General features: G+C 34.6%; 1 protein-coding gene across 1 annotated transcript; it reads right to left on the reverse strand.

The window, feature by feature from the left end:
- Positions 1-4,915: 4,915 nt before the first annotated feature.
- Positions 4,916-14,844, reverse strand: LOC101893532 (sodium-independent sulfate anion transporter). The gene is made up of 6 exons (XM_011294319.3): positions 14,277-14,844; positions 8,668-8,723; positions 7,879-8,606; positions 7,515-7,817; positions 5,984-6,129; positions 4,916-5,919 (listed from the first exon to the last, which is right to left on the reverse strand). Exons 1-6 carry the CDS (start codon positions 14,619-14,621, stop codon positions 5,572-5,574), a joined length of 1,926 nt encoding a protein of 641 aa, XP_011292621.1. The 5' UTR covers positions 14,622-14,844; the 3' UTR covers positions 4,916-5,571.
- Between the last annotated feature and the right edge of the window lie 5,153 nt (positions 14,845-19,997).

The following is a 19,997-nucleotide window of genomic DNA, read 5'->3' on the forward strand; positions in this document are numbered from 1 at the left end:
AGACTGCGTTGTTGCAGGGTAATCCGGAACAGTTACTGCAGTTTACCCACTCTCTGTAGTTGATAAAAAATTGTCCGAGATTTGTTCGATCCTGACATGGACCAAACGGATTTCATTCAAAAGAAAATAAAAAACCCACAATAAAAAAATATATTATATCCAATCTCACAATTCAAATTGATTATTTTTCTTCTTTAAAATCCGTTTGGTCCATGTCAGGATCGAACAAATCTCGGACAATTTTTTATCAACTACAGAGAGTGGGTAAAATGCAGTAACTGTTCCGGATTACCCTGCAACAACGCAGTCTCCAGTGGGCCCTCGTTTCCGTGGTCTTCGTCAGCGTCAGCGTCAATGTCTAGGTCCTCGTCCGTTTAAGAAATCCAACTCCTGATTATACTTCCATTTTTACATTAAAATCAATCATGACGTGACTATTACAATATTCCAAATACGAAATACGAACAGGTAAAAAGCATATGAAATTTTTTGCCATAGGTTGTTGTACCTATTAAATCTTCCTATACGAAATTTGAAACGATATCGGTGAATAATATTGCTGAAATCATCAAAATACCGACTATCGGGAGGTACCGTTATATGGGGCCTATACGAAGACGTGAATACAATTTTTGTCATAGGTTGAAGTACCTATTAATATCTCCAAACACGAAATTTGAAACGATTCCTGTAAATAATGTTGCTAAAATCATTAAAATATCGAATATCGGGAGGTACCGTTATATGGGGGCTATACGAAACCGTGGACCGACATGGTCCATTTACGAACTTAACCTGCCTACTGGTAAACTATGCATGTATGCAAAAGTTTAGCCTTCTATTTCCATTTGTTCGAAAGATAGCGTGACTACAACAGACAGACAGACATAGCGATATCGTCTTAGAGTTTTACGCTGAATATAACTTTGTAGGGTCTATTATGAGTATTTCGAGGAGTTACAAATGGAATAACAATGCTAATATACCTTCCATAGAATGGTGGAGGGTATAATAATAATACCCATTTATATGAGATCAGTGCCTGGTAGATCAACTTTTTGCATGTAAGTACATCAATCATTTGATAGAAGGACAGATATAGGCATTAGAGAATCGGTCATGCCTCTGGGTCCACACCAACTCATCAGGAAATCCAACAATTACATAACTTCTTAGCACCAAAGTTTCCTTAAAACGGAAAAGCCTGACACAGAAATTTCCAAAACTCGGACTCTATCGAGTAGAAGGATGCATTTTTGAAGACATCTTCATAGGACTAATTTCACGCGATATACCTGGTCGAGAGCCCGAAGTAAGATCAAAGGACCCAACAAACTAGCGGATGATCTTCAGCAATCCAGTCATTCTAATGATATTGGGCGTCGTCAAGTTAAACAAAGAATATGATGGGAATGAAACCTGCATGATTAAAAAAAATAGAAATATATTGAGCTTACCGACATCGAAAAATTTCGGCCGTGAAACTAAAAAGTATTCAGGCCCCTCGATTTATAAAAATATTTTCATACTTTCAATCCTTTACACATTTGGAGGATTTCGGACACAATATCTTAGACTAAGATTAAAACAATAGGTAGTCAATTTAATGTGGAATGTTCAAAAAAGAATTCTAGGCACCCTGTGTGAAGCAGAAAGCATTTGTTAGGTTTATATCCTGTCTATGCAAGCATATTTAAGTCATACCTGCTGTTCAGGGTGAAATGACAAAACTGCAACCAACTTCAGACTGCTGTGATTTCTAAGGCACTTGTCCGACAACTGTTGCAATTATTCCTGTGACGGCTCATTATATTGTTTACAAGCGTACAAAAGCATTTTGGTGAAAATTTACCAGAAAAAAAAAGTTATTTGTGATGGAATACAAGCGTGATAGTGTGATTTCTTTATATTTGGCTGGAAAACCACAAGTGGCTATCGTTAGAGCACTCCAGCATTTAAATGTGAATAAATCTTTTGTGCCTCGTACCATCCCTCGTTACCGTGATACTGGTAGCGTAGCCCGACGTCAAGGAATTGGACGGAAGAAAACAACAACATAAGCAGAAAAGAAGCGACTTGATCGAAACCCGCGTCGCAGTGGACATTCAGTAAATATTGAAAAATAAGCTCGGAGTAAAGCCATTCAAGTTTCAAAAAGTACAAGTACTTACACCGCAACAGAAAGAAAATAGACTCAAAAGAGCTAAAGAGTTTCTTCGCTTGGCCGAAAGTGGTGAACTGCCGAATTTGGTTTTCTCCGATGAAAAAACATTCGTTGTTCAGCAGTTTGTGAACAAACAAAATGATCGTGTTTACTTGCCAAAAAAATCAGCTGAAAATGCGCACCTTCGGTTGGCCACAAGAACTCAAGCGCCGGCCATGGTGATGGTGTGGGCCGCCATAACAGGTGATGGTCGCTCTCCGCTTGTATTAATCGACCATGGCATCAGAATAAATGCAGAATAAATTGGGCACGCAAAAATTAAAAAACTTCGCATAGCAACATTCGGGCAGCGTGTGACGGTTTCATTGGCCGTTTGAAGGCCATAATTCGTGCCAAAGGTAACCAATTCGAACAAATCTGAACTTATTCTAAATTTGGATGCTATTTCCGACATTTTTTGTTTCATTCAATAAAATAAAAAAAAAAAGAAAATGTAAAAATGATGGCGTTTGACTTTGTTGCAGTTTTTTTACCTCACCCTGTATACATTTAAGTCATCCCTGCTGAAAAATAAATAATGTAAAATAAAAAGCATAAAGTTATCAAGTCGTTATCTGACAGAGCTTATAACGTAATAGATCTGTGACTGGTAAGTTATACTGATACAACATATTTTTACACAAAAAAAAAAACATTTTTTAGATTTATCAGAATACCACTCCAAAAACTAAAACTTATAGCATCAGTGGACCATCAACACGAGGAGATGAAGCTTATTTCTGTATATCACCATTATGAAATACTTTCGTTGTTTCTGCCAAGGGTGTATAGAGGAAGAGGACCAAAGATTTAAAAAGTGGGTCTCTAGTTGAAAAATCCTATCAGACAGATCGGAATGCAGACCACCAATGCAGTATGAATAAAATTCTCGGAATCCAACCCCATTTATTACCGATCGAAACATTAAACTATTTTAACTGTGGTTTACTAACAGTTTCTAAAAAAAATGTCTAGACAATATGTCAGGAGTTGGCCAATTCAGATTTTAAGAAATAACACGTCAATATAAACTACTACAATAACATACAAAAAAACAAGTAAGCAAAGGCTACAGTCGAGCGGGGCCGACCGTTGAATACCCTACAACACTATAATAAACGATACTGTTTATATAGGCGAGATACTCGAAAGAATTCCACAAGATATTGTGACAAATTATAAAAGAAAACCATCAGGTTTGGTTCTCTAATTTTCGAATAATAGCAACTTAAGCTAATTTGCTCATTTCCAATTTATTGGTAGATGTTGCACGTAAATGGTCTTCCTAGATCTAGAACCAATATTTCCCAAAGACCTATAATCTCTCCGAAGTGGCAAAAGATTAACATTTATTATTGGTTTTTGACTGAAACGCATCTATATGAGATACGGACATTTGACTATATTCTTCAACGAAATCAGCGTTAACGAAATAGTCAGAAGTGCGTCTTTCCTCTATTTGTGAATTCTCCAAAAAGTCACTGGAATGGACATTTTCGTATTTTGTCTACAAAAGTTGGCAAACTATTCACACATTGAATATTTTTGGATGGCCATCCAAAACTGCTTGGCTTTTGCAATGTCCGGTAACCCCCATAATTACGACCTGCTGACAATTTTGCAGTTTTTGGTCCATTTCAACCCCTAAATATATGGCGATCATTTCCAAAAAGAATAGGCTTTTATTCTGACCCTCATCTTATCTCCATGCAAAATTTCGTAAGGATCGGGCCATAAATGTGATCTGTATATGATATCCTGATATCCTAACTACTTAGTTTTGTTAACTGTAGAAATATTACCAAATGTTTAATTCAAAATGAAAATATGCCAAAAATATGACAAAATTGAAAAAATATGAGAAAATTTTACAAAATCAATATTTTCATCTTTAGAGAGATATTTTTATGCGATTTTTCTAGACATTTTTTCTTTCCTGCCAAGAGGCCATTCTGAATTAATGAGAACTGTCGAAATCAGTTCAGCCGTTCTCGACATATAAGAGATTTTTCAAGCATATCTTCTTTGATAAACATATATATATATTTTGCTATATATCCGTTTTGTTGGATGTTAACATCAATGTAAAGGTCAGAAGTAACCTTGTCATGACTTTGTGATTTCGCCGGGAGTTAAAAAATTCACGGTTTAATGAAAAATTTTAATTTTTTCAACAAAAAAGATATGGTCTATTTTACCCGCTAAATATTATCCGATGACCACCCAAATGGGTAGGCTTCTTGCCAGCCCTAAACTCTAGCTACATGCGAAATTCCGCGTCGATTGGTCTATAATTGCGACCTGTAGAGCAAGTGCAAAATCTAATTTTACTAATTTTTTCAGTTTTTGGTCCATTTCAACCCCTAAATGTTATGCGATCATCACCAAAAGAAATAGGGTTCTATTCTGACCCTAGCCCCACCTCCATTTTAAATTTCGTGAAGATCAGACCATAATTGCGACCTGTAGAGTGATTACAAATTAACATGGACAGACGGACGGACGGACATACATGGTTAGATCGACTCAGCTCGGCGAGATAGGAAGATCCATATATACTTTCCTATGTGGGAAATCAATATTTCGTGGTGTTACATAATTTTTGGCCCAATCAAACTTATAATACCCCCAACACATAGTGTTGTAGGGTATAATAATAACACAACACAAAATCATGTTTTCTACTTTTATTTCTACCTAAATTTAATTAAATACAAAAATATCCATAGTGATGCATTTTGGGAATGTATATAAAACTATACAACAACAATAATAAAATAATAATACTCATTTTACTACAATAAAATACGTTACGGGGTTATTGTTGTCAAAAAAAAAGATACAAAGCAAATGATTCAACACTATACAAAAACTAATTACATATAATTATTTAATTATTTTAGTATCACATACAAAACTAGGTAAGTATGTACTTATTCTACTAATACACGTATCTAAGTACTTAAGGAATGCGTTACAAAATTAAACTTATTAGGAAGTGATATGATTTACTTAACGAAATAAATACTAAATTAATGTTTTTGTACAATACAAGTAAACAATAAAAGATAATTATAATAATTGTTGGCACTGTTAAAAAGTTCAACTAATGAGATTAAATCTTTAGCATTTTATCAAATAACAAAAAATCCACTAAGATTTTCTACCAGAGGTCGTCAAATTCTATTTAGATTTTCATATTCCACTACCTGGTATCTGCAATACTTATATTGGTATTACATATGATAACTATCGATACGATTCCTTAAAGATACCAGCATTTAAAATGGCGAAAGAATGTTCTTCGTAATTAAGTACAATTTTTATGAAAATATACCTGTCTTACAATTATCATTTTGCCATTAATTTCACAGTTTCGATGTACTTTCTTCCTCTTTTCCGGACAATCTCATTTCCAATGTGTTCATATCGTAAATAACCTGCAAATTGTTATTAATGCCCTCGAAAACTTGAGCAACTCGTTGCTGCAGATTGAAAAAGTATAATTTTTGTTGGCGATTTTCAAAATCATCAATCATTGATGAAACAACTTTTGCTGCAGTAAAATCAGCACCATATATGTGGGTACAATCAATGACCACGGGTAAGGTGGATTTACGCCCCTGTTTGGTAATAACATTGCGTACAAATTCCACAGAGGGGAATATCAAACAGCGATCTGGTGTTAGCATTAGGTATTTAATGTCGTTGGAAGTCTGTAATGTAGAGCAACATTTAATAGAAGTTCTTGGTATTTGAATATTTTGTTGTAATACTTACGCATAAAGTTTCCACACGCAATTTGGGACGAGCAGCATGATACAGAATGAATACAATATTGATGCCAATGCCAACAAGAATACCCAATTGCAAAGGCAAAACCAAACAGGCGACGAATGTAGCCAAACCGGGAATTAAATCGGATTCTGGAATTGGAAAAACAAAATTAATTCATCTGTTGTAATTCTAAAAATGTTTAGAGCTTATTTGCTCAAAATAAGACAACGGATTGCCAATTCTTAACCTTTTTTATTTTTTAATTCTGTTGGAATATAAGTCTATGATGGTAATACTAAATGGCGTACCCCTATTGAAAACTTTACAGTTTCAGCTTACGTTAAATCTTTTAATAAATTGCCCAAGCTGTAGTTTATTTCCAATTGCTACGGCTATGTCGAGCTCGCTCTGAGTGTTATTGGATCTAAGTAAATATTAACACCTCAAAGAGGTCAAGGGTGATTCTGCCAATTACAACAGCGGCAAAAGAACAAATCAAATACTCTTTAGTCATTTATGATGGATGGTGTTGGAAATGTCTTGGAAAGTCATTTAAAGCATTGGAATATATCCGCAATAGTAGTATTTAACTAAATAGATGAGTCGACAGCCGAATGCATCCCCAAAATCAGGTCGGATGCTAACATTGAAGACATATGTTTAAGATAGAATTCCTAATGCAACGAACTTTCAGTCTTATTCAAGGCGGGAATATCCAAATATCTATCACGAATTCAACACACATAGTATTTACAGCTGCGGAGATGAGAATATAACTGAATGTGGAGATCGACAAAATCCCAGAAAACGCGTTCGACAACAGTTTCAAGTCGCCATCTGCGATTTATTAAGAACTAGGAACAATGTCGTCAAATCACTGGAAGTATTTAGAACGCTTCCTAAAATGACATTCATGACACCATTGAACCATCTACAAGAGGATACAATGATTATAGTGTGTACAATCCAATCATCAAAACTGCTCAGACAAATAATGCATGATAGTTCCATGATTCAGAGATGGAGGTTCTATGTTATAAGAATCAGTTTCTAGGTCAACAAGCCTATTAGAGACGTTTGAAGTATTGTGTGAAGGATAGTGCCAATATGATGTCAACACAAGATTAAATATAGGCGTTCAATGTGTGATACTAGTTGTTCAATCCTGTTTAGATGTGGTTGTCTTCTTGGTTTCGAGCGGATCATCATATAAAACTGTTGTCTTTCTATAAGTCAGACACCCGGCGACTCTAAAAACTCTTCCTGTAATTCGGATCCGATAGAAACTTTCGCCCCAGTATTAAATCTATAGTCCGACCTCATTGCCGAAACTCTGTTATCAGTTAGACAACAAAGAGTGTCAGGATTGTTGGCTCATTGTTTATTCTGTTAGGACTATCCCAGTAGAACACCTAAAGTATATTTGGCAAAACTACGTTCAGAATTGATCAACTGTCTTAAAAGGTTTTGAAAACGGTCGTGTTATAAAAAAAAACAATATTAAAAAATGAATGTGATGTTGTAGAAAACTTACTTTTGCTTCTCCACATGGGCTTGACAACACGATATTGGATCATGAAAATAACAGCAGCCATAATGACAGCGGCCAGGGCAGCTTTGGGAATGTAATAGAAAGCTGGTGTCAAATACAACAAGGCCACAATGACAATGAGACCGGTATAAATGTTCGACATTTGAGTGCGGACACCACTGGAATTCAAGACAGCACCGCGAGCAATGCCGCCATTACCACGGAAACCTTGGGCAAATGAATTGGCCACATTGCAAACACCGACGGCAATGAGTTCCTGGGTGGCATCACAAGGTTTGCCATTAGCTGAAATTAATATGATGTAGTTATTAGTTCCAATAGCCTAAAATATTTGTTTTCAACTTACCGAAAGCCTGCACAACAGCCATATTTTCGAGCAAAGAAATCAATGGCACCACAATCAATCCCGAACCCAAACTGCTAACCATCTGGCCGAAACTCTCATGTATTTCAATGGGTTCACCACTTGTACCATTTGTTAGGGTGGTCATTGAAAATGGTGGCACACTGAATTTGGGCAAACCTTGTGGTACATAACCAACCATACGGAATATATCAATACCGGAACTTAAGAGGTAATAACCAATGGCTGAGGTGACAATAATAAGGACAGCATTTCTCGATGTACCAACTACCCAAAATAGGCCGGACCAAAATTTCTGACAAAATGACTTTTCACTGCTTTCCTTGGGACCAAAACTCGTACTGGCCATTGCACGCATTGTTAACAGGACAATAATACAGGCCACACCCAATCCCGCATCATTCCAACTAATGTTATGTAAATCACTGAACACCGATATCCACATGTCGACAAAGGTGTCACCTTTTGTATTGACACCCAAAAGATCCTTGAGTTGTGATGTGAAAATAATCAAAGAACCGGCACTTGTAAATCCAGCACTGACTGGGCCCGATACAAAGTCGATAAGGAAGCCGAGCCGAAATATGCCCATTGCAATTTCTATGAGGCCTGTTAGAAATGTAAGTAGCACAGCTTTTTGCCATACCCCATGAGCGGTTTGAAAGGTTAAGAGAGCCGAAATGGCGGTTGGACCAACCGGAACATCTTTGCTGTAAAGTAAAGGAGTGTAATTTAATTTTTAATGAGAATGGTGGAAATAAAAATTCTTACCTTGAACCCAACAGAATGTAAATGAAACAACCCATAAAGCAGCCATATAAACCATACTGAAAAAATAATGGAAAAATGCATTAACTTTATGAGAACTTATGTGGCACTTTATTACTGTTATTGTTTTGCGTTGTAAGATGATCGGGGCATGTGCTACCCTAAACCTAAGTGATACCCCACACAACTAAATATGCGATATAAGCTTTTTACTTCCTTAGGACTTTCCATGGCAAACAATCGTTTTCGAAAAATTATACGTCTTTTTAGATAATTTTGGCAAAAACTACATAGCTCCAGTTGTTATAAAATTATTTTGAACTCCTTAAGATATAACCTATTGCTCTATTCCAGAACTTGCAAGAATCTACTAGTTTTACATTTTTTCGACATCAAAGAGGGCAAATGAGTAATTGTATTCAAAAATTTAACGTTCTTGCAGTTCTAGAACAGAACATATGCTATCTTATGTCGTATTTTTGAAATATAAAATGAAATATTTAGCATTCTTCAAATTTTAAACTAAAGTTTTTTTTTTGAATAAATTAAAATCACACTTGATTTCCGGTTTTATACACACCTTGAAATAATCCCTTGAGACCCCAATCTGAATATTCTTGATCAGCACAAAATTATAATCCCGTTTGTTGAACTCAAGATAAAGTCCTCGATAACTTGGTAAAAATGACATTAAGTGTTTTCAGAATGAAGAATCTCTTTTTTCAAATATTTTCAATAAAGGACTGCTATATAATGGTACCATTGGAATTGAAGTAAATGTTTCGAAAGTATTAGACACATTTTCAACCAGATTCGTTGTAATCATTTGAGGCACTATGAGAATATAAATCCCACAAATTTAAACATTTCAGTGTGCCTTTATTATTAGACCTCATAAAGTGGATCCTCTTAATAGTGGATATTTTGAAAATTTCGGTCGTGAACTTCAACATCATTGACGAAAATTTCGCAATTTCTCACGTTTAAACGTCAAATTGTGACTTCTGTAGTTCTGCCTCCTACTTTTGTTTGTTCTCCTGCTAAAAATTCGATAATTTTGTAAATATTTTCAAGGAAGTTTTTAGAATCTACGCAATTCCAAATAAACAACATTTACCTAAATTTAATATGACTAACATAATATCATACTAATTATTTGAATCTCATTTATCTGAGTCATATCTATTGTTCCATAAACATACAGCTTATTTTCTCAATTATTAAATAATTTTTCTGCTTTACTTTTGTCATCAAAATGAATTTGTATAACTCAATTGTTTTTACACCCTACAACACGATGTGCGGGTAAAATAAACCATAACTTGTTTGTCAAAATATACTTTCTACTAAACCGCGAATATTTTTAATCCAGACGAAATCACCAATACATTAAAGGGTTACTTTTGACCATGGCAGTGATGCTGATAGCCAAAATAGGTACAATATATATGTAAAAGAAATAGATTTTAGTTATTTTGCTTACCGCTGGACTGATTTTCACAATTCTCATCAATTCAGAATGGTCTCTTGCCAGAAATGGATAAAATCTATGAAATCGCGTGAAAAATATGACAATAAAAATTGTATATTTCTTGTTACATTTATTCATTTCTGGTCATATTTTTTATGACATGCAATTTGAATTGAAGGTATTCTAAAGTTTTTCTACACCCCGCAACGCTATGTGTTGAGGATATTATATAAAGGTCGCAGTTATCGTCCGATCCTCACGAAATTCTGCATGGTGGTAGGGTTAGGGTCAGAATTAAAGCCTATTGTTTTTGAAGATGAATATTTAAGGGTTTAAAATGGACCAAAAAAAATAAAATTTTCCTGATTTTGAAGTCGCTCCACATGTCACAATTGAAAACCAAACGACACGGAATTTTGCATGAGAATAGAGTTAAAGACAGAGAAGAAGTTCAGCATTTTGGATGACCATTGAGTTATATTTAACTGTTAAATCTACCAAAATTTTCGTGTGAAATTGTTTGAACCTAACAACACGACGGAGTGCGTAAATATTGGCCAAATTCTCCTAGTCAAAACCCTAAGGGTAAAATCTGAGCAGGGCTCTATGACATTATTTTAAAAAGGAATCCTTCCAAAATGGATTCGGACATAAGGGGGCTTCCAACAAATGGTAATGTAGTAAGGTATCACATGGTCGGCTCGCACGACTATAGCCTTTGTTTATTTGTTATTGTTTCAATTTAATTTTGATGAAAAACAAGATATTATCAAAAACAAATTATGTACGTTGTTCTTGATTTTAAGATAAATTGTTTTATATCAGATAAATATAACATAAGGGAAGGTATATTTTAATGACCGAAAAACAATATATTTTTTAAACGAATAAAGATAACAATTAGCAAAGTTAATACACATATTTTGACAAGTCTTTTTTAGCATTGTGATTGTGTTAAAACCCTAATCTAAATTGAAGCGAATTTTAATTTAAAATTTTTTCATTGATATTGATATTTAAAATACTAAATATCCGTAGAAATGATTGGAAAATTTAAATAATATTTAAAGCATCAAGTAACAAGGTACGGTATTGGAAAGCCAGGGTTCCACGTTTGATTCCTACATAATAAATTACAAATTATGCTGTCAAAGTAGGTATTTTTGCCATGGTTGTACCCAAGCAAAATTGAAGCAAATTTAAATTCAAAACCTTCTGAAAAAAATGTGAGACTTCAGTTCATCGGATATTTAAAATCCTAAATATCCTTAAAAATGATCGGAAAAATTGAATTATGTTTAAAGCATCAAGTTACAAGGTACCGTAATCGAAAGCCAGGGTTCCACGTTAGATTCCTACATAGTGAATTACATATTATGCTGGCAAAGTAGGTCATTTTGCCAGCTTTTTTGCTTGGATGTGTTCTGGCTCCTATGGCATGCATCAAATCAGGAATAGATCATAATTTTTTTAACGCTTTGAGGATTTAAAAAGCAATAATAAACAAAACTTTCTAAAGAAGTACAAAGTCTGAAATAAATATCGCATATTTTCTGCAACGGTCAGATATTACATTCAGTCTGCTGTTTTTGATTGCGACCAAAATGTAGTTGACGTTGTCCACTTAATTTGTCGATCTTACAATCGAAATTGCAATACAAATGTACTTTTATTTATTTATTTATTTTTTAATTTTAAACAGTTTAGCTACACCTTTCCAGTCTAATTTGCTATTACTTGGCATTCGGATTCTCTATGCCCGTCCGTTTGTTGATATCAAGCAATCTTTCGATCGAACTAAAATGAAAAGTGCACATGCGTCTTTCTCTGAAATTAATTCAAGTTTGAGGATAGATTTATTTTTTCCGTATTTTCTGATAGGTGCCATAAAGGTAAGAAATAAATTTGTCAAAGCAAATTGTGGTTATTCGGTTGGTTTGACGAAATCAAATGAAATTGCACGCAATTTGTATTTTTTAACTCTTAATGGGAACTTAACTCTTGCAGGATATGTTTCGATATAGCCTATATATAAGGATACCACTATAGCTTAGGTATTTTAAAAGGATTGACCACAATTGCGAAACGAATGCAGAACAAAAGCTAAATCTATTGAAAATGTCACATCTCAAAATTCCTAAAAATCTTCTATTTTAATTTCAAAGCCACACTACAATTTAGAAGGTTTCGCTTTTGAAATTATGTTACGGAGCACTACTAGATATTATCCTTAGCATTTTGACGAGGGATATTTGCGCACTCCGTCGCGTCATTTTACAGCTAAATATAATCCAACGGTCATCCAAAATGCTAGAATTCTTCCCTGTCCTTAACTCTCTTCTCAGGCGTTGATTGGCTTCAATAGTCCGATCAGGAATTTTTTCTATTTTTCGTTCATTTGAACCGCTTAATATTTTGCGATACTACGATATTTTGCTATATTCGTAAACAATATCGGCATTAAATAGTTAGAAGTTCGACTTTTGTCTATTTCGGATATCGCCTGTAAGTAATGCTGGTATTTTTTTTTTCACACAAAAGTAGTGGTCCATTCTACCCGCTGCCCTAAACTCAAACTTTATGCGAGATTTCGGGTCCTTTGGTTTCTATTCATGACCTTTATAACTGCTCCAAAATCAGGAACATTTTTAGTTGTTGGTTCATTTCAACCCCTAAAAGTCCGTAATGGACATCTTTGAAAACAATAGGCCTAGCCCTTCTGAGCCTAACCCTAACCTTGTGAAAATTTTCGTGAGGATAGGACGATAATTGCAATCTGTATATAATATCCCCAACCTGTGTTGTAAGGTAAAAAAAATATATCAAAATATACCCTTCAATATCATTGAAAAAAAAAAAATTAAAAAATCGAATGCAATAATAAATATGAAAAAATATCAGAATCAGAAAATTATACAAAATCTATTAATCAAATTATTGTAATCTTTTTATGCGATTTTTTTAGATTTTATTCTTTTATGCCAAGAGGGTACTCGGAATTGACAAAATTTGTCAAAATCGGTGCAGCCATTCTTGATATAAGCATTCTGTATATATATTTTGCTATATACATCCGATATATTTACTATCGGCAGCTACATAACGGTCGGAATTGATATTTTCGTCTATTTGTGATCATCGCCGGGATTAAAAATATTCGCGGTTTAATGAAACACAAATAACACAAACGGTCTATTTCACTAGGCTTCTATTCTGGCTCTAGCTCCACCTCCATTCTAAATATCGTGAAAATCGGGCCATAATTGCGGCCTGTAGAGTGATTACAAATTAACATGGACAGACGGACGGACGGACATACATAGCTAGATCGATTCAGCTCGGCGAGATATATTTCGAAGTGTTACATAATGTTTGGCCCAATTAAACTTATAATACAACCAACACATAGTGTTGTAGGGTATAAAAATTGGCCCTTTGTGGAGAGGTACCAGAAGGAGATGACCCCTTTCGCGCCTGACTCAATCCCATTGCAAATACTGCATAATGCGGACACACCACATCGAATATTCGTACCCTTTCCTACAAAGTATACAAAAATTAGTAGGGAGCCATCTTCACCCTTAACCCTAAACTTAAATGTGTGTTTGGTATGGATGTTATGTTTCAAAATATTAGCCCTTTATGGAAAGGTCCAGGGAATTTACTGATATGACCCATTTTAGTAGATAGGCTAAGTCCTGAAAATATTGAGACTTGGGTAGTTTCAAACTAATCGAACACTTTCACCGCTTTTTTTGTGAAACCTAAACATATTTTTATTTTTGACCCTTTTATCTTCACATTAGATCTAATGTTGGTGGGGAATTGTTTTTTTCGCAATTATTTTTATTCTCTTTTGCATAACTTGTATAATACTTCTACAATAGCTAAAGTTTTTCTTAATTGTTTTTAATTCTATAAAAAATTAACCATGTTTTGTTTTAAAATTCATTTAATATCCTTAATTTATATGCTCCACAAGTCAATTTTCTAAAAATTACTTCACCAATTATAAATTGACATACCATCACATGATCATGACCGAAACATTTATTCCTTTACAATTTCCTATTTCATTTTATTTTTCTCTCCTTCAGCTCTTTCATCTAAACACTATTTTTTTTTTAATTTCTTCACTCACCTGTAAGTCCAGACCAGCTATTCCAGCATAGGCCAAACCCTGTGGTATGACTGTCAGGCCGACGGTAATACCCGCCATAAGATCACCAACAAAATCCTCACGATTATATTTCGGTAGCCAGGTTAAAACGGGCAAACGTTTGTAAAGGGTTTTCTTGCGAAAAATGTTCGCCGATGTTTGTTTCATCCATTCGGTGGTCATGGCGCAGGCACTACGTTTATCGGCATTATCGTCGTCTTGAACTATGCAATCACGTGATGTATTGTAAATGGCATTCGGCGGTATATCCAAGGACACTTCGGAACCCGAACTGTTGTTACGCTGAGCAGGTTGATCCGAACGCATGGTTTCGTTTAAAATTACTTTCTTATTCTTCGTTTTGAATTTCGTATAAAACACTAAAATTAATTTTTTTTTCAATAAAAATAAATTATTTGTTTTATTTAATATCTATCGCCATATATGTATGTAGAGTATTATTCTATCACAATTTTCATTAATTTATCCGCGGTCTTCTTTTTGTGTGATCTTGTCTTTTGCGAGTCAATAACGCGACTGTTACTTGAGATAACTGATCAACTTGCGAGCTGTGTTCGTCTGATGGCAAGATGATCACTGCTCTCCAGTGTGGCAGAGGAAAAACGCAGCGCGACTGAGAGTAAAGTTGAGAAAAATAAAATAAAACACAATAAACAGATAACAAGTCGTTATCGTTAGCATCAACAACTAAAATAATTGCCGGCATCATTCGGCTACGCGGCTGTCATCTTTTCCCAACGAAATGAGAGTTTGGTTTGCGGTTACTACGAATAACAACTGCAGAGGCGTCAGCAGCAGCTGCTCTTGTTGACCAAATAAACAAACCGAACTACATATCAGTGATGATGTTGTCGGGATGTTGAATTTAATGTTCTACCAGAATTTTTAAGAAATCCCACAAATAATGTATTTTCCCCCAAGCAGAGATGAACCAGATGCCCACCAGATCAAATTGGACATGCCAAAGAATAATAATTCAAAATTACAAATCTGTCCTTATTATGGGGGGATTTTTCCATTGCCTTTGTTTTAGCGATTTTCAAATTAAAACTATGAATCACATGGAAAATTGTGGTCCAAATCAAGTAAAAAGTAATAAGTGTTTTTCTTTCTTTCTATTTAGTGCTTGGCCAAAACCACAAAATGTGCCTCAAATAAAATTAATTCCTGATTTAAAAAGTCGAAAATAACTTTTATTCCTTAAACGATCGTTGACACTAAAATATTCAAAGAACTCATATACAATGTGAAAAGCTAAAGGGCGCTAGTAGCTACCAACTAGAAAGAGGAAGGAATACTGCCATATTAGCATGGAAATTTTCATGAGTTATTTCCGATAATCCAGAATTGCACATTGGTGAATAATAGGCACAAATGCTTGATTAATAATTTGAAATTAGGTAGAATATGATACCCCGTAAAAATTTACTTTTTATACCCTAAGCCTTATGGCGGCAATGACCATATATAATTTTTTCGGCCAAAATGTGCCTTTTCGAAATGACGCTTGATGGCTTCCAAAAGGAATATCAGCCTTATGTAAGGTAAAAAATGGACGGAATCGGTCACTTGTTCCAATATTTATTCTTCAGAGTGTCAAAATTCCGAATATGGCCAACTTCCTTTGATACCTCCCCCATAAAAGATCAACATTTTGAATAAATATAATTCTCATTAACAGCGAACCAAGAAGCGATGTTTTTTAAACTTCGTGTAAAAACGTGATTCAACCTGAACACACAAGGATCGTTGGGCCTATCGTTTCCTTCTAAATGCGGTTAGCACAGGATGAGATAAGCAAACTGCAACAAACTCAAACGCCATAATTTTTCCTTTTTTTTAAATTTTATTGAATGAAAGCAAAAATGTCGGAAATTGCCGAATTGAATATTGCGATATGTTCAGCTCAAATTTTATTGAATGAAAGCAAAAAATGTCGGAAATCGCATCAAACTTTAGAATTAGTTTAGATTTATTCGAATTGGTCAGCTTTGGCACGAATTATGGCCTTATAACCAACGCCAATGAAACCATCACACGCTGCCCGAATGTTGCTCTGCTGTATTTTGGCCCATTTCCGGCGAAGCGCTTGCTTGAGTTAATCGACACTTTGGTATTTTTTAGTGCCAACCTTGCTTTCCAAAATACTCCAAACACAATAGTCCAAGGGATTGGCTTCCGGAGATTTTGGTGGCCATTGTGTGCTGAAAATGAAGCGAGCAATCTCATTTTATAAATATTCTTGGATGGCGCGCGCTGAGTGCGATTGTGCTGAGTCCTGTTGGAATATCCAAGGTCTGCGACCAAAATGTTTGTGTTCTCAAGGCTTTAATACACCCTTCAGAATATTTTCGCGATAATATTCGGCATTTATTCTGATGCCACGGTCGATTAATACGAGCGGAGAGCGACCATCGGCTGTTATGGCGGCCCACACCATCACCATGCTCGGTGCTTGAGTTCTGGTGGCCAACTGAAGGTGCACATTTTCAGCTGATCTCTTTGGCAAGTAAACACGATCATTTTGTTTGTTTACAAGCTGGTGGACAACGAATGTTTTTTCATAGGAGAAAACCAAATTAGGCAATTATCCACTTTCGGTCAAGCTAAGCATCTCTTTAGCTCTTTTGAGTCTATTTTCTTTCTGTTGCCGTGTAAGTTCTTCCACTTTTTGGAACTTCAATGGCTTTACCCGGAGCTCAATATTTGCCGAATGGAATATTGTGATATGTTCAGCTCACGACCCATTTTTCTGCCACTTCGACGCGGGTTTCGATCAAGTCGCTTCTCTACTTTTCGAAGTCGCTTCTTTACTTCCTTGACTTTTAGCTACGCTACCTGTGTCGATGGTACGATACACAAAAGATTTATTTACATTTAAATGCTGGAGTGCTCTAACGATAGCCACTTGTGGTTTTCCAGCCAAATATAAAGAAATAACACTATCACGCTTAAATTCAATCACGAATAACTTTTTTCTGAAAATTCTCACCAAAGTGCTTTTGTACACTTTTAAACAATACACTGAGCTGTTGTTGGAATAATTTTAACAACTGTCGGACTAGTGGCTAAGAAATGGCAGCAGTCTGAAGTTGGTTGCAGTTTTTTCACCTTTTTTAATTTTTACGAACTCTCTAGTAAGATTTTGGGTTTTGGCATATTCTGTTACCTGTAATACATTTTTTGACGAATAATTTTGTGGAGTATTTTGATCTGATATGATCAAATTTTAATGGTATTTTTGAACGGTTTTAAGAAACTAACTCTTTATTTACTCGATTGAGGGTTAATTTTTTGAAAGAATATTCTCGTTGCAAGTCATATTGCCGAAAACACTATATACATAATAGCAAAGATTTCAAAGAATTGTCATTCGGTTGTTTTTAAAAAAGGAAGATGGGTGGAACTTCGCTTTTTTACTACCCCGCGATTAAAATACACCAAATAATGTGCCTCCGTTACTATATTAAGGGGTTTTTAAAGTTATACTTCTACAAAAACAACTCATCTTATATGTTTCTTTCCGTTTGGTGATGCTGAGTTTTAAAATCACAATATGTGCCGATTTTACTTATTACTTGGTCATGAGGAAAATAACTCCTGATATTTTGCATTTTTTGTGAAAAAGGAATTTATTTATTTATATTATATTTTCATTATATTTCAATTTTCAGCCCATATGACTCCCACACATCTGCTGGATATATTGTGTAAATTATTATTCATGTACGTATGAAATTTGTCTCACCTAGTTTCGATCGTATGACCTACATATGTATTTATGTTAACATATGACGTCAAAATGCTATTGTTCATACCGTGTAAATTAGGTAATATTTTGATGGATATTACGAAAAAATTACGCCTTCTATTAAATTAATTCAAATCTTTGTTGGTCAATAGTGCGAAACAAATATAATAAAGCTGCTAATTTATTGCATAGTTTGATGTCCGGCTTTATATAAATAAAAATGTTTGTTTCTGTATGTGAAAAGGAAGATCCGTAAACATTCACTATTTCGTATGTTCCATCAATAAACATTTAGGATAAGAATCTAGTACCATGTACTGAAATCGTATTTAGGAGTACACACTTGGACACCAAAAATTGCAGAATATCTAAATAAAATATCCTAAAGTAAGAATTGTGGTACAAACAGTGTGAAGGTTTCGTAAAAATATTGAAATAAATTGCAGTGAGCGAAGAAAAATCAGTAAAACGAAATCCTTTTTCCATTATTCGTCGACTTTTAGTGCCCAAATAATATCTATTTATTTTTGGCGATAGGAATTGTAGAAATAATGACAATTTTAGTTCTTCGATGGACAAATGTAAATTCTACCAGTTTCCTTGTAGTATGCAAAAATTCCTTGTATGCAAATATTTTAAAAACAAATTCGTGCAAATTTAAAAAAAAAATCATTTAATTTGTCTATTGAAAATAAAAACAAGTAAGCAAAGGCTATAGTCGTGCGGGGCCGACTATGTTATACCCTACAACACTACAGTATATTAGAAGCCCCCTTATGTCCAAATTCATATTGGAAGATTTCGCTTTTGAAATTAGGATTTTGACTAGGGACATTTGCCCAATATTTATGCACTCTGTCGTGCTGTTAGTTGTTTTAGACCATTTTACAGCTAAATATAATCCAATGATCATCCAAAATGCTAGAATTCTTCCCTGTCCTAAACTCTCTTCACAGGCGTGTTGATTGGCTTCAATTGTGTGATCGGAAAAACATCTCTTTTTTTGGATAATTTGAACCTCTAAATATTTTGCAATCATCTCCAAAACCAAGAAGCCCTCTGTATCTCCAAATTTAGACTCACCTATATGTTTGCTTGTCTACGATATTTGGCTATATTCGTCAACGAAATTAGAATAAAAAAGCCAGCAGTTCGCCTTTTGTGTATTTCGGATATCGCCAGTAAGTAACGCACGTATTTTTTCACATTAAATTAGTGGTCCATTGTACCCGCTGTCCTAAACTCTAACTTTATGCGAGATTTCGTGTGCTCTGGTTCTATTTGTGACCTTTATAACGGCTGCAAAATCAGGAAAATTTTTTGTTTTCGGTCCATTTCAACCCCTAATATATTGCGGACATCTTTGAAAACAATAGGCTTAGCCATTCTGAGGCTAATCCTACCTTTGTCAAAAATTTCGTGAGGATCGAATGATAATTGCAATCTGTGTATAAATAATAACCCCAACCTGTGTAGTAAAGTGCAAAAATATTACAAAATATACACTTCAATATCATAAGTCAATTTGAAAAAATTGCATGCGATAAAAAATATGAAAAAATAAAAAAATGTCACAAAATACTACAAAATGTATATTAACATCATCATTTTTATCTTTTTATGCGATTTTTTAGATTTTATGCGATTTTTTTAGACTTTTATGCCAAAAGGGCATTCTAAATTTACAAAATTTGTCAAAATCGCTCCAGCTATTCTGGAGATATAAGCATTCTGGCTAACATCCCCTTCCTTTGTACATATACATTGTATATATTTCGCTATATATATCCGATATTTTTACTATCGGCATCTACTTGACGGTCAGAATTGACCTGTTCGTCTATTTGTGATTTCGCCGGCATTAAAAATATTCGTGTTTTAATGGAAAATTTGACTTTTATTTATCACAAATGTTTTGGTCTATTTCAACC

The sequence above is a fragment of the Musca domestica genome, unplaced genomic scaffold (assembly GCF_030504385.1).
Source record: "Musca domestica strain aabys unplaced genomic scaffold, Musca_domestica.polishedcontigs.V.1.1 130, whole genome shotgun sequence".
In the NCBI taxonomy this organism is placed as follows: Eukaryota; Metazoa; Arthropoda; class Insecta; order Diptera; family Muscidae; genus Musca; species Musca domestica.

Coding starts and splice junctions, on each gene's coding strand:
- LOC101893532 (XM_011294319.3), bottom strand. CDS start 14,621: ATGCGTTCGGATCAACCTGCTCAGCGTAACAACAGTTCGGGTTCCGAA. Junction 8,724..14,276: donor TAGCTGGTCTGGACTTACAG/GTGAGTGAAGAA, acceptor TTATTTTTTCAG/TATGGTTTATATGGCTGCTT. Junction 6,130..7,514: donor GCCCATGTGGAGAAGCAAAA/GTAAGTTTTCTA, acceptor TTCCAATTCCAG/AATCCGATTTAATTCCCGGT.